Source organism: Haemorhous mexicanus, chromosome 30, assembly GCF_027477595.1.
Source record: "Haemorhous mexicanus isolate bHaeMex1 chromosome 30, bHaeMex1.pri, whole genome shotgun sequence".
Taxonomy (NCBI): domain Eukaryota; kingdom Metazoa; phylum Chordata; class Aves; order Passeriformes; family Fringillidae; genus Haemorhous; species Haemorhous mexicanus.
This window is the reverse complement of record NC_082370.1, coordinates 4382798-4399029: the sequence shown is the minus strand read 5'-3', so window position 1 is coordinate 4399029 and position 16232 is coordinate 4382798. Positions and strand designations below refer to the sequence as shown.

The 16232-nt window shown below is 47.0% G+C and overlaps 1 protein-coding gene across 2 annotated transcripts in view; it reads left to right on the top strand.

The window, feature by feature from the left end:
• The window catches only part of SLC23A2 (solute carrier family 23 member 2), a 61809-nt gene that overhangs the window by 33790 nt on the left and 11787 nt on the right, over positions 1 to 16232 (top strand). For both annotated transcript variants that reach the window (XM_059870571.1, XM_059870572.1), the window contains exons 6-10: positions 877 to 965; positions 2196 to 2266; positions 3402 to 3583; positions 9961 to 10081; positions 14216 to 14372. In XM_059870571.1, the coding sequence (XP_059726554.1) occupies positions 877 to 965; positions 2196 to 2266; positions 3402 to 3583; positions 9961 to 10081; positions 14216 to 14372 (620 nt within the window). The remainder of the gene's footprint in view (positions 1 to 876; positions 966 to 2195; positions 2267 to 3401; positions 3584 to 9960; positions 10082 to 14215; positions 14373 to 16232) is intronic.

The window sequence follows — 16232 nt, the reverse complement described above, 5'->3', positions numbered from 1 at the left end:
CTCCAGAGAGCTGGGATGGTGAAAACTGCACCTCCAGAGAGCTGGGGTGGTGAAAAGTGCACCTTCAGAGGGTTGGGATGGTGAAAACTGCACCTCCAGAAAGCTGGGGTGGTGAAAACTGCACCTCCAGAGGGTTGGGATGGTGAAAGCTGCACCTCCAGAGAGCTGGGGTGGTGAAAGCTGCACCTCCAGAGGGCTGGGATGGTGAAAACTGCACCTCCAGAGAGCTGGGATGGTGAAAACTGCACCTCCAGAGGGTTGGGATGGTGAAAACTGCACCTCCAGAGAGCTGGGGTGGTGAAAACTGCACCTCCAGAGGGCTGGGGTGGTGAAAACTGCACTTCCAGAGGGCTGGGATGGTGAAAACTGCACTTCCAGAGGGCTGGGATGGTGAAAACTGCACCTCCAGAGGGCTGGGGTGGTGAAAACTGCACCTCCAGAGGGCTGGGATGGTGAAAACTGCACCTCCAGAGAGCTGGGGTGGTGAAAGCTGCACCTCCAGAGGGCTGGGATGGTGAAAAGTGCACCTCCAGAGAGCTGGGATGGTGAAAGCTGCACCTCCAGAGAGCTGGGGTGGTGAAAACTGCACCTCCAGAGAGCTGTTCTGTGCTGGGGTGGTGAAAGCTGCACCTTCAGCACTCTGCTCCCCCAGCTCAGTGTCCCCTGTGTCCCTGTGCTGCTGTCACACCCTGCCACCAGTGCCTGGCCCCTGGCAGGTGCTGTCAGCTCTTTGGCATGTGAGGTCTGTATCTCTGTGCCTGGGTTGTTTTTGGTGAGAAATCCTCTTGGTTCCCAGCCAGCCAAGGGTGGTTTGGGTGCCCAGCCACTGCAGTGACCCCTCAGAATGTCACCATCTCTCCTCTCCCTTCCCACCAGGTTACCCCTGTTCCAAGCCAGTGCTTTTGCATTCTTAGCACCTGCCAGAGCAATTCTCTCTCTGGAGAAGTGGAAGTGCAATAACACAGGTAACTGTTGTTTCTCCTTGTTCAGGTTTTGGTGACAAATGGCCCAGCTCAGGTGGAGTGCAGCTGCCAGAGCCTCTGATGTAAAAACTGGGAGCAGTGAGCAGGGAATCCGGAAAGCCTCTCTTTTACAGTGTCAAAAGACCTGCCACAGAAGATCCCTAAACATGTCCTTGTGGAGTTCTGTTTCTGGGGACTTTTTTAATACAAAAACGTTGACAAAGGAGCTGTAACTGTGGCATGAAGTAATTCTTGTGTTCATTTGCATTCTGCAAGTGTTCCTTCCCGGAATGTTCCAAATATTTGGAAACAGCGAGTCCAAGTGAGCCCTTTGAAGTTGTGAGTGGGAGGGAGTTTGAGCAATGTACAGCATCACCTCCAGACCAGGGTTTTCCCCTGCTGAAGTCATACCTGACAGGTTTTGACAAGATTTGAGATGTTCTTTTTCACTCTTTTCTCTGCTGCTGTCATCATCCTAGGAGGTTGGAACTTCAGAGGGAAGAGATTCTGGTTGGGATGGGAGCTTTGGCTTCACCTTGGACTGGAAATGACTCTGGCAGTTTTCTGTTCAGTGGGGGTGGTTATTCAGTGCCAAGGCTGTGGGCAGTGGGAAGCAGCAGCACAGGGAATAATCCAGCTGCTCCCTCCTGACTGGAGCCCTTCCCAGGGCTCCTTTGGACTCTGAGTATTGAATTTGGGTGTTGATACATCTCTGTTAACTCACACTCAAAATGTGATGAACACCCAGCCTGTTGAGAGGAGCTCTCTGATATCCCTGGGTGGCAAAGCCATTTCCCCAGGACTCCAGATTGTCACAGAGAGCTTTGCTCATCTTCCTCCTGGACCCTTAAACCTCCCAAAGCTGCCAGGTGGGGCTGTCCCCGTGGGTCAGCTCCTTCAGTGAGTGACCTCCACTGGGCAGCAGCGAGCCCTGGAGTTTGTGATTCCTGGGGTGCAGCTGAGTAATTTCCCACTGGAGTGGGGAGAGAACTGGCTGACCTTCCTGTCTGGAAATCAGGGCATTTTCCTGTTTCCACCGTGGTTGCTGGGAGCTTTGGAGCAGAGGGAGAAGTGAGGGGTTGGCTCCTGGGCCTTCATTTGAGCAGAACTTGCTCTCTGTGTGATCTGGGGCTCCCTTGTCAGCCACAGCCTGGGGAGGGATTTGCTTGGTGTGCAGTGGTGGCAGAGTGGCTGGGCAATAAAAGCAATCCCTGTTTTTTGTCCCTTTGGAAGATGTAGCAGTTGCAAACGGAACAGCAGAGCTGCTGCACACGGAGCACATCTGGTACCCCCGGATCCGAGAGGTAATGTGGGCCTTGCCTTTTGCTGTCTCTCTCTGCAGCTCCAGTTAAGTTCCTCACTTCATCATCCGTGTGTTCTTGTCTTTAAGTTGGTAATTTCTTGTTTCACTGCGATCTCCATGTGAATATATCCCTTTACTCATTTCATGGAAGTCTTCATCTTTTCCACCCGTTCATTGCTGGACAGCAAATCCCAGGAGTTAGTTACCACATCCCCAAAGCCGTGCAGTGAAATGCTCGAGGGAGATGAAAACTCTTCTTGTAACCTTGATTTGTGCTTGCTGGCAGCAGTTCAGCTGCTGCCAGGCCCCTTGCCTGCTGTCCCTGTGCACCGGGCCAGGCCCTGGAAGGTCAATCTGCTCTTAGGAAATCTGGTTCCTCCCCAAGTGTTTAAGTTGGAGACTCTTGTGATAAGAGGTCGATCGTCCCCAAAGACCTGTGAGATACCTGGAGCTCCTTCTCCACTCGCAGCAGCGCAGTGTGAAGTCGTGGTGCCCTGCAGGGCAGGCTGAGGGCTGTGCCACGCCAGGGTGGCAGGTAGAGTAGTCCAAATGAAGGCGTGTGTCATGGAATTGATCTCCCATCCCGTTGCTTTGGGCTGCCAACTTTTTCTTAATTAAAAACAACCCCTCTCTCTTCCCCATGTTCAAACCATAGCTACATCCTGCCAAGAGCCCTGCAGCCAAGAGGGCTGACAGTCTCCTGAGACCACAACGCTGCTCTAATCCAGCTTCTAAGGAGCACTTGTGACCAATGCAGCACACACTCTGCCCCTAGGAGCTAGGAGCATCACCTCGTGGCGCACCAACCCTTGCCGTTCGATCTGAGAGCTTAAAGGTTAGCCTGGACCCCAGGTCTCCTGTCTGACAGTGTGATGTGCTTTCCACACAGCTTCCAGACTGGCCCACTGGTCTGTTGTGTAATAGTTTTGTGGAGAAAACCATAAGTGTTATGCTTAAAGCGATAAGTCACTTAAACATAATGAGCTGTTGTATGACGAAAAAAAAAAAATTGCTGAGTTCTTCTGTGTCACTGAATTCTTTTAACTGCAGTTTGTAATCCAGAGCAGAAAAACAAAGGCTTTGGCTTTGCCTGTCAGATGGCACTGAGCTGCCTCTCTGCCCTGTTGTGTGTTCAGATCCAAGGTGCCATCATCATGTCCTCGCTGATCGAGGTGGCGATCGGGCTGCTGGGGCTGCCCGGGGCCCTGCTGCGCTACATCGGGCCCCTGACCATCACCCCCACCGTGGCCCTCATCGGCCTCTCGGGCTTCCAGGCTGCTGGGGAGAGAGCTGGCAAGCACTGGGGCATCGCCATGCTGTGAGTACCTGGGCTTCCTGCTGGGCTGCAGAGTTTGGGGGGCTGGGGAAAGGCTGGAGGCGGCCGGGCCACAGCGGTGCTGCTGGTGTGGAGAGACAGCAGGAGGGACACACAGACACCTGGAGGGACCCACAGACAGCAGGAGAGACACACAGACAGCAGGAGGGACACACAGACAGCAGGAGAGACACACAGACACCTGGAGGGACCCACAGACAGCAGGGGAGACACACAGACAGCAGGAGGGACACACAGACAGCAGGAGGGACACACAGACACCTGGAGGGACCCACAGACACCTGGAGAGACCCACAGACAGCAGGAGGGACCCACAGACAGCAGGAGAGACAGACAGACAGCAGGAGGGACACACAGACAGCAGGAGGGACACACAGACAGCAGGAGGGACACACAGACAGCAGGAGAGACACACAGACAGCAGGAGGGACACACAGACAGCAGGAGAGACCCACAGACAGCAGGAGGGACACACAGACAGCAGGAGGGACACACAGACACCTGGAGAGACCCACAGACAGCAGGAGAGACACACAGACACCTGGAGAGACCCACAGACAGCAGGAGAGACCCACAGACACCTGGAGGGACCCACAGACACCTGGAGGGACCCACAGACAGCAGGAGAGACACACAGACAGCAGGAGAGACACACAGACAGCAGGAGAGACACACAGACAGCAGGAGAGACCCACAGACAGCAGGAGGGACACACAGACAGCAGGAGAGACCCACAGACAGCAGGAGAGACACACAGACAGCAGGAGAGACACACAGACAGCAGGAGAGACACACAGACAGCAGGAGAGACACACAGACAGCAGGAGGGACACACAGACAGCAGGAGGGACACACAGACAGCAGGAGAGACACACAGACACCTGGAGAGACACACAGACACCTGGAGAGACACACAGACAGCAGGAGGGACACACAGACAGCGGGAGAGACACACAGACACTGGGAGGGACACACAGACAGCAGGAGAGACACACAGACAGCAGGAGAGACACACAGCCAGCAGGAGGGACACACAGCCAGCAGGAGGGACACACAGACAGCAGGAGAGACACACAGACAGCAGGAGAGACACACAGCCAGCAGGAGGGACACACAGCCAGCAGGAGGGACACACAGACAGCAGGAGAGACACACAGACAGCAGGAGAGACACACAGACAGCAGGAGAGACACACAGACAGCAGGAGGGACACACAGACAGCAGGAGAGACACACAGACAGCAGGAGGGACACACAGACAGCAGGAGGGACACACAGACAGCAGGAGAGACACACAGACAGCAGGAGGGACACTCAGACAGCAGGAGGGACACACAGACAGCAGGAGAGACACACAGACAGCAGGAGAGACAGGCAGACAGACAGCAGGAGAGACACACAGACACTGGGAGAGACACACAGACACTGGGAGAGACACACAGACACTGGGAGAGACACACAGACAGCAGGAGGGACACACAGACAGCAGGAGAGACCCACAGCCAGCAGGAGAGACCCACAGCCAGCAGGAGAGACCCACAGCCAGCAGGAGAGACCCACAGCCAGCAGGAGAGACCCACAGCCAGCAGGAGAGACCCACAGCCAGCAGGAGGGACACACAGACACCTGGAGGGACCCACAGACAGCAGGAGAGACACACAGACAGCAGGAGAGACCCACAGACAGCAGGAGAGACACACAGACAGCAGGAGAGACCCACAGACAGCAGGAGGGACACACAGACAGCAGGAGGGACCCACAGACAGCAGGAGGGACCCACAGACAGCAGGAGGGACACACAGACAGCAGGAGGGACACACAGACAGCAGGAGAGACACACTGACAGCAGGAGAGACACACAGACAGCAGGAGGGACCCACAGACACCTGGAGGGACCCACAGACACCTGGAGGGACCCACAGACAGCAGGAGGGACCCACAGACAGCAGGAGGGACCCACAGACAGCAGGAGAGACACACAGCAGGAGAGACACACAGACAGCAGGAGAGACTCACAGACACAGGGAGAGACACACAGACAGCAGGAGAGACACACAGACAGCAGGAGGGACACACAGACAGCAGGAGAGACACACAGACACCTGGAGGGACCCACAGACAGCAGGAGAGACAGACAGACAGCAGGAGAGACAGACAGACAGCAGGAGAGACAGACAGACAGCAGGAGGGACAGACAGACAGCAGGAGGGACACACAGACAGCAGGAGAGACCCACAGACAGCAGGAGGGACCCACAGACAGCAGGAGAGACACACAGACAGCAGGAGAGACACACAGACAGCAGGAGGGACACACAGACAGCAGGAGGGACACACAGACAGCAGGAGGGACACACAGACAGACAGCAGGAGGGACACACAGACAGACAGCAGGAGAGACACACAGACAGACAGCAGGAGAGACACACAGACAGACAGCAGGAGAGACACACAGACACCTGGAGAAACACATGTGAGAAGCAAACACCCGAAGAAGCACACAGCAGGAGAGACACACAGCAGGAGAGACACACACCATGAGAAGCACCATGAGAACCAAACCCCACAAGAACCAAACCCCACGAGAAGCACCATGAGGAGGAACACCCAGAGTCAGCTCATCCAGAAATGTGGGAGTCAGGACAGAGCAGTTCAGGAGGTTGCCTGAAGCTTTTCCCTGCAAAGATCTCCTTCCCTGGGAGTGTGGGGAGGCCCCAGAGCAGCTGTGGCTGCCCCTGGATGTGCCCAAGGCCAGGTTGGACAGGGCTTGGAGCACTCTGGGATGGTGGAAGGTGTCCCTGCCCGTGGCTCCTTCATGGGCCTGGATGGGCTTTAAGGTTCCTTCCAACCCAAACCATTCCATGATAACGTGAGCTCCAGGAGAGGGGAAGGGACAGTGGCCAAAAATGAGGTGTGGAGAGCAGAATTCTATAAATCAGGAGCTGTCTGGGAGCCAGTGGCTGGGTGGAGTTCAGTGCTGTAGAAAAGGTGATTTACCAGAGCAGCAGAGATGAAATGCAGCGAGCACTTTGTGTTTGTGGCACTGCCTGATTGCTCTGCTGCAATCTGCTGCTGCTCTGTGAGCAGAGATCCCTGCCAGGGGACAAAACGGCTCCTAGAGGGAATTTCAGGGCTGGCACCTGTGTGCCACCAGCTGCAGGGGCAGGGAAATGAAAGAATGAAAAGGAGTGAGTGAGGGAAGTGGAATGAAGAGAAGACAAAAGCTCCCTGTGTGGGTAAGCAGCAAATGAGGCTGGAAACCCCATTTTGGGGAGAAAACAGGCTGAAACAGCTCAGCTTAAACACCATTTTGGGGAGAGAAGGGGCTGGAACAGCTCAGTTTAAACCCCATTTTGGGGAGAGAAGGGGCTGGAACAGCTCAGATTAAACCCCATTTTGGGGAGAGAAGGGGCTGAAAAGGCTCAATTTAAACCCCATTTTGGGGAGAGAAGGGGCTGAAACAGCTCAGTTTAAACCCCATTTTGGGGAGAAAAGAGGCTGAAAAGGCTCAATTTAAACCCCATTTTGGGGAGAAAAGGGGCTGAAACAGCTCAGTTTAAACCCAATTTTGGAGAGAGAAGGGGCTGAAAAGGCTCAATTTAAACCCCATTTTGGGGAGAAAAGGGGCTGAAACAGCTCAGTTTAAACCCCATTTTGGGGAGAAAAGGGGCTGAAACAGCTCAGCTTAAACCCCATTTTGGGGAGAGAAGAGGCTGAAATGGCTCAATTTAAACCCCATTTTGGGGAGAAAAGGGGCTGAAACAGCTCAGTTTAAACACCATTTTGGGGAGAAAAGAGGCTGAAATAGCTCCATTGAATCCCCATTTTGAGGAGAAAAGGGGCTGAAAAGGCTCAGTTTAAACCACATTTTGGGGGGAGAAGGGGCTGAAATGGCTCAATTTAAACCCCATTTTGGGGAGAAAACAGGCTGAAACAGCTCAGTTTAAACCCCATTTTGGGGAGAAAAGGGGCTGAAACAGCTCAGCTTAAACCCAATTTTGGGGAGAAAAGGGGCTGAAACAGCTCAGTTTAAACACCATTTTGGGGAGAAAAGGGGCTGGAACAGCTCAGCTTAAACCCCATTTTGGGGAGAAAAGAGGCTGAAATGGCTCAATTTAAACCCCATTTTGGGGAGAGAAGAGGCTGAAATGGCTCAATTTAAACCCCATTTTGGGGAGAGAAGAGGCTGAAATGGCTCAATTTAAACCCCATTTTGGGGAGAAAACAGGCTGAAACAGCTCAGTTTAAACCCCATTTTGGGGAGAGAAGGGGCTGAAACAGCTCAGTTTAAACCCAATTTTGGGGAGAGAAGAGGCTGAAACAGCTCAGCTTAAACCCAGTTTTGGGGAGAGAAGAGGCTGGAACAGCTCAGTTTAAACCCCATTTTGGGGAGAGAAGAGGCTGAAATGGCTCCATTTAAACCCCATTTTGGGGAGAGAAGGGGCTGAAACAGCTCCATTGAATCCCCATTTTGGGGAGAGCAGAGCTGGAGCCCCTCCATGTGCAGCCCCAGCTGTGCTGGCCCTGGGAGCAGGGGGAATGCCTTGCTGAGATCAGATTGTGATCTCACTAATCTGTTTGCACAGTGCTTTGAACATGTAAAGTAGTCTGTAAGTGCAGCTTATGATTAAAAGGGCTCTTTAATTCTGTTTTATCTTGCATGTTGGCATCAGGAGTATTTCTGTGATTTTATTGTATTAAGCAGCTGATCCAGAGGAACGTTTTATTGGTCTGTAAAACAAATTTCTCTGCAAGTTGGGGCTAATGTGAAATGAATCAAGCACATCTTTGAATTGGACATGGAAATGTGTAATTAAAGTTGACATTTTTGCAGATGGAAAAAAAAAAATCAATTCAGGAGCAGGATTTAAATGTTAGCCAGTCAATAAAGCATTTCTGGCCTGTGCCATGCAGAGATGTGCAGGGGGTTGTTGAAACCAGCTCCAGAGCTGTGGGAGCCACTCAGGAGTGACTCCAGCTCTGTCAGATGTGGCTCCTGGAGCTGTCCTGGATGTTCTGGTCAAGGTCCTGCATTTCTCCCTGGCCCTGCAGAACCAGCTGGGGGCCCCTGGGAGCTGCAGGATCCCCAATTTCCTGACCTGGCTTGTTCCTTGGGTGCTTTATTCCCTTTATCAGACATTTGCATTGATACTTGTAAAAAGGAGAATTGTTCCTGATTTGCCTGTTTATCCAGATTTCCCTGGGGCATTCAAGGCTTTGGTGCTGCTTCACAGCCCCTCTGCCCTGCAGCCAGTGGAGAATTCATTGCAGTCATTGAATATTGTATTTTTTTACAGCTCTGTGCCAAGTGACATCCAAAGCTCCCTGTCCTCAGGGCTGCTGTGTGAGGGAGGGGAGCCCCTGGTGGATTTTGGGGAGGTTCTGGGCATTCCTGCATGGACAAGATGTGCTTCTTGCTTTTCTCCTGGGCTGCTGAGGGCTGCAAATGCCCCTCCTTGTCCTGGAGACTGAGGGAGGGGAAAACTGGTTTGTGTTTGATCCGGGGCAGAAGAGAGGCTGAAAATCCTCTTTTTATTTTTCAAGTCAGCTGATGAGAACATAATCTCAGGTTTCAGCAGAGCTTTGCTTCTTCAGACAGCTCCAGTCTTTGGGAGGCCCTTGCAGAGCAGAGAATTGCTGAGAATTGAGAATTGCTCCTTCAGAATTGACCAACGTGCCCTGAATTCTGATTTTTCAGGGCAGTGGGGGTTTATTATCTGTAAAAAATAATTTTTGATGTCTAGAGGAGCTTGGCAGTTTCATTGGGGGGGGAATGAATAATAACTGAGACATCTAATACTGCTGGACTGCCCTGGCAACAAATCTTGGGCCTTGGGCTCCATTCTGCTTCATTTGCAGCTATTTAGTGAAAGATTCATATTAAAAAAAATTATTCTGAAGAACAGAAAAATTTCCCTGACAGAAATGTCCTCAAGTGCTTTGGAGTTTGATGCAAATTTTGAAATGTAAAAATTCCTGTCCACAGCCCCTCCAGTTTTCCTGTTTCTTGCCAGGTGCTGGCAGCCAGTTTTGTGCCTTGCAGACAGCCCTGGACCCCAGGTGGAGCTGGGGAGGAAAGCAGGGGCAGCACAGGAATTTGGACTGAAAATCCCCCTCAGTCTGGGCCTGTCCCTGTTCACTTACCTGCTTGCAGCTGCTGACTTTTGCAGCACTTCAGAATTCAAATTTGGCATTTGAGGAATAATAATTTTAATCACTTTGCTGCCTTGCCTTCTGCTGAAATTGAAAATCTGCATCCAGAGGCTCTGAAGAGGTTTGTGCTGAAAAGAATTTATCACGTGTTGGTGCTAATGACATTTCTCTCTTGTCCCACCCTCCTCATCCTCCTTTTTTTCCTCAGGACTATTTTCCTAGTACTCTTGTTCTCCCAGTATGCCAGAAATGTCAAATTTCCCTTGCCCATTTATAAATCCAAGAAAGGATGGACAGCATACAGGCTGCAGCTTTTCAAGATGTTCCCTGTAAGTCCCTGACCTTGTTCTTCCTTAGGCAAAATAAATCTGTAATTTCTGTTTTGGAGGGGGGTGTGGTTGGTTTTGATACATACAGCATCTATATTTAGTGTGTCTTTTACATTCTTTACACCACAGCATCTGTATATAATATGTATTTTACTTCTATACACACAGTATCTATATTTAATATGTATTTTAAATACAGTACCTATATATAGTATGCATTTTACATACTATTTACATACAATACCTATATGTAGTATGTCTTTTGTATATAAAAGACAATATCTATATATGGTATGCATTTTACATACTATTTACATACAGTTTCTATATATGGTGTGTATTTTACATACTATTTACATACAATATCCATATATAGTATGTCTTTTCCATACAAATCCATACAATATCTATATATGGTGTGTATTTTGCATATTATTTACATACAATATCCATATATAGTATATCTTTTCCATACAAATCCTTACAATATCTATGTATGGTGTGTATTTTACATATTATTTACATACAATAGCCATATATAGTATGTCTTTTCCATACAAATCCATACAATATCTATATATGGTGTGTATTTTGCATATTATTTACATACAATATCTATATATGGTGTGTATTTTACATACTATTTACATACAATATCCATATATAGTATGTCTTTTCCATGCAAATCCATACAATATCTATATATGGTATGTATTTTACATACTATTTACATACAATATCCATATATAGTATGTCTTTTCCATACAAATCCATACAATATCTATCTGTGGTGTGTATTTTACATACTATTTACATACAGTATCTATATATGTGTGTATTTTACATACTATTTGCATACAATATCCATATATAGTATGTCTTTTACATGCAAATCCATACAATATCTATATATGGTGTGTATTTTACATACTATTTACATACAGTATCTATATATGGTGTGTATTTTACATACTATTTACATACAATATCTCTATGTGATGCATATTTTACATATGAATACATGCAATATCTATATATAGTATGTGTTTTACATACAGTATTTATGTATGTGTTTTACATACAATATAGTATGTCTTTTACATATCATTTACATACTTGGTATATATGGTATGTAAGTATATTTGGTATGTATTTTACATACTATATGCATACAATATATATGTGTTTTGCATACAATATTTATAGTATGCCTTTTATATACCATATACATGCAGTATCTATACATCATATGTATTACACATACTATTTACATAGAGTACCTGTATGTAATATGTATTTTATATACTAATTCCTACAGTATCTCTGTATAGCCTCTTTTCCATACAAATCCATACATATTTATATATATCCATACAGTATTTATATATATATCATGTATTTTCCATGCAGTATCTGTGTGCAGCCTGTCTTTTCCATACAAATCCATACATATTTATATATATCCTGTATTTTACATACAATATCTATGTGCAGCCTGTCTTTTCCATACAAATCCATACATATTTATATATATCATGTATTTTACATACAATATCTATGTGCAGCCTGTCTTTTCCATACAAATCCATACAGTATCTGTATATATCCTGTATTTTACATACAATATCTATGTGCAGCCTGTCTTTTCCATACAAATCCATACATATTTATATATATCATGTATTTTCCATGCAGTATGTATGTGCAGCCTGTCTTTTCCATACAAATCCATACATATTTATATATATCCTGTATTTTCCATCCAGTATCTATGTGCAGCCTGTCTTTTCCATACAAATCCATACATATTTATATATATCCTGTATTTTCCATGCAGTATCTGTGTGCAGCCTGTCTTTTCCATACAAATCCATACATATTTATATATATCCTGTATTTTACATACAATATCTGTGTGCACCCTGCCTTTTCCATACAAATCCATACATATTTATATATATCCTGTATTTTACATACAATATCTGTGTGCACCCTGCCTTTTCCATACAAATCCATACATATTTATATATATCCTGTATTTTACATACAATATCTGTGTGCACCCTGCCTTTTCCATACAAATCCATACATATTTATATATATCCTGTATTTTACATACAGTATCTGTGTGCAGCCTGTCTTTTCCATACAAATCCATACAGTACCTATATATATCCTGTATTTTCCATGCAGTATCTGTGTGCAGCCTGTCTTTTCCATACAAATCCATACATATTTATATATATCTTGTATTTTACATACAATATCTATGTGCAGCCTGTCTTTTCCATACAAATCCCTACAGTATCTGTATATATCCTGTATTTTACATACAATATCTATGTGCAGCCTGTCTTTTCCATACAAATCCATACAGTACCTATATATATCCTGTATTTTCCATGCAGTATCTGTGTGCAGCCTGTCTTTTCCATACAAATCCATACATATTTATATATATCCTGTATTTTACATGCAGTATCTATGTGCAACCTGTCTTTTCCATACAAATCCATACATATTTATATATATCCTGTATTTTCCATGCAGTATCTGTGTGCAGCCTGTCTTTTCCATACAAATCCATACATATTTATATATATCCTGTATTTTCCATGCAGTATGTATGTGCAGCCTGTCTTTTCCATACAAATCCATACATATTTATATATATCCTGTATTTTCCATGCAGTATGTATGTGCAGCCTGTCTTTTCCATACAAATCCATACATATTTATATATATCATGTATTTTCCATGCAGTATGTATGTGCAGCCTGTCTTTTCCATACAAATCCATACATATTTATATATATCATGTATTTTCCATGCAGTATGTATGTGCAGCCTGTCTTTTCCATACAAATCCATACATATTTATATATATCCATACAGTATTTATATATATCCTGTATTTTCCATGCAGTATGTATGTGCAGCCTGTCTTTTCCATACAAATCCATACATATTTATATATATCATGTATTTTCCATGCAGTATGTATGTGCAGCCTGTCTTTTCCATACAAATCCATACATATTTATATATATCCATACAGTATTTATATATATCCTGTATTTTCCATGCAGTATGTATGTGCAGCCTGTCTTTTCCATACAAATCCATACATATGTATATATATCCATACAGTATTTATATATATCCTGTATTTTCCATGCAGTATGTATGTGCAGCCTGTCTTTTCCATACAAATCCATACATATGTATATATATCCATACAGTATTTATATATATCATGTATTTTCCATGCAATATCTGTGTGCAGCCTGTCTTTTCCATACAAATCCATACATATTTATATATATCCATACAGTATTTATATATATATCCTGTATTTTCCATGCAGTATCTGTGTGCAGCCTGTCTTTTCCATACAAATCCATACAGTACCTATATATATCCTGTATTTTCCATGCAGTATCTGTGTGCAGCCTGTCTTCTCCATACAAATCCATACATATTTATATATATCCATACAGTATTTATATATATCATGTATTTTCCATGCAGTATCTGTGTGCACCCTGTCTTTTCCATACAAATCCATACATATTTATATATATCCTGTATTTTACATACAATATCTATGTGCAGCCTCTTTTCCTTACAAATCCATACATATTTATATATATCATGTATTTTCCATGCAGTATGTATGTGCAGCCTGTCTTTTCCATACAAATCCATACATATTTATATATATCCATACAGTATTTATATATATCCTGTATTTTACATACAATATCTATGTGCAGCCTGTCTTTTCCATACAAATCCATACATATTTATATATATCCTGTATTCTCCATGCAGTATCTGTGTGCAGCCTGTCTTTTCCATACAAATCCATACAGTACCTATATATATCATGTATTTTCCATGCAGTATCTGTGTGCAGCCTGTCTTTTCCATACAAATCCATACATATTTATATATATCCTGTATTTTCCATGCAGTATCTGTGTGCAGCCTGTCTTTTCCATACAAACCCCTGCCATACAAAGCTCCCATCCAGCCCCCAAAGCTCCATTTCCCCCAGCTCAGGCTCTGGGCTGTGCAGCACCCCCTGAGAGGCAGCTGGGAGCTCACTGCCCGCTGTGCTGGTGTCCCCAGATCATCCTGGCCATCCTGGTGTCCTGGCTGCTGTGCTTCATCTTCACGGTGACGGACGTGTTCCCGCCGGACAGCTCCAAGTACGGCTTCTACGCGCGCACGGACGCGCGCCGCGGCGTGCTGCTGGTGGCCCCCTGGTTCAAGGTGCCCTACCCCTGTAAGTGTGCTGCTGCTGGGGCCAGCAGGGCCAGTGCTGCTGCTCCAGGGCTCTGCTGCCTCTCTCTGGGGAGCATTCCTTAGCCCTGGTTCCCCAAAGCCCAGCAGGGCCATTGCTCCTGTTCCAGAGTTCTGGCTCTGTCTGTGGTTTATTTCTTAGCCCTGGTTCCCCAGAACCCAGCAGGGTCATTCCTCCTGTTCAGAGTTCTGCTGGCTCTCTGTGGGGTTTATTCCTTAGCCCTGGTTCCCCAGAACCCAGCAGGGCCATTCCTCCTGTTCCAGAGTTCTGGCTCTCTCAGTGGTTTATCCCTTAGCCCTGGTTCCCCAAAGCCCAGCAGAGCCATTCCTCCTGTCCCACAGCTCTGCTGGCTCTCTCAGTTGTTATTCCTTAGCCCTGGTTCCCCAGAACCCAGCAGGGCCATTGCTGCTGTTCCACAGCTCTGCTGGCTCTGTCTGTGGTTTATTCCATAGCCCTGGTTCCCCAAAGCCCAGCAGGGCCATTCCTCCTGTCCCACAGCTCTGCTGGCTCTGTCTGTGGTTTATTCCTTAGCCCTGGTTCCCCAAAGCCCAGCAGAGCCATTCCTCCTGTCCCACAGCTCTGCTGGCTCTGTCTGTGGTGCACTCCATATCCTTTGGATGATGTATGGATGATCCATCCGTAGCCTTTGGGTGGTGGATGATCCATCCCTGGCAGTGTCCCAGGCTGCACAGGGCTCAGAGCAGCCTGGGACAGTGGGAAGGGTCCCTGCTCACGGCTCTGGGGGTCCCTCCCAGTCCAGACCATCCCACAGTTCCAGCACACACCCCTCTCATTGCCTGCTGCTGGTTTTTCCTGGGTTTAGCTGACTCCTTAAGGTCTCACCCAGGGAGGGGTGAGGTTCTGAAGCTGCAGGTTGCAGATGGATCTGGGTGACTCCTGGTAGCAAGTGACTGCACCTCTGCCATGGAGATCAGGGCTGGCTGATTTATCAGCCCTTGCCAGTGCTGATAGTGCTCCCCAGTGCCAGGCACAGGTTTTTACAGCTCTGCTGCAGTCCCTGGCCCTCACTGTCTGAAGAATCACTTCTGTGGGGAGTTTCTGCCAGCCTGCTGCACTTCCCTGCCCCAAACACTCCCATCCCTGGGTGAGCACAGCTGTTCAGGGCAGAAAAATGCCCTGACGTGCCAAGGCAGTGCTGGCAGGCCCTGCTTATCAGAGGGCAGTGAAATGATTTACAGGAGGGCACCAAACACTTCACACAGCGTTCTGGAGGTATTTTTATGTTGGCCACCTCTAAGTTTAAAGCTGTTAAAAGCTGGGTTTATGGCATGAGATTGCACAACTGGCTGACCCTTCAGAAATTAACTGGGTAATTAGGGAATAATATATTTTAGATTAGAAATACAGGAATTATCAGCCATGTCACCACATTGTGATGAGGCAGCTTCATTGTGGTTTTCCATATGCTTTGGTTCTTAAAAGAAACCACTTCCAAAGCAGCAGGTGAGGAATAGAAGCTTTTGGGAAAGAAGAGGAGGAAAACTTCTCCACCCTGCTCAGCCCATTTGTGTTTGTGAGTTCATTCACTGCTGTGTGACTGAAGATCCCTTTGTTGCAGGAGGCTCATCTATTTCAAAGAGAGAAAAGCATCCAGGCAATTGCTGTGGGAAACCTGCCAGGCTTTTCTGCAGGCTTAAATTAATCTTATTTTGTCTGCTGCAGAAGTTTGGAGCTGGGAGGTGTTTGTGCAGTGATCAGAGCTGGTTGTGGCCGTCCTCTTTGGTCGACTAAACTTGTGACCAAAGTGACTCTTTGGAGCAGTGATAATGCAGTGGCATTTGCCTCACTGGCCAGGGTTGTTTTCTCACAAGCTGGAGCTCA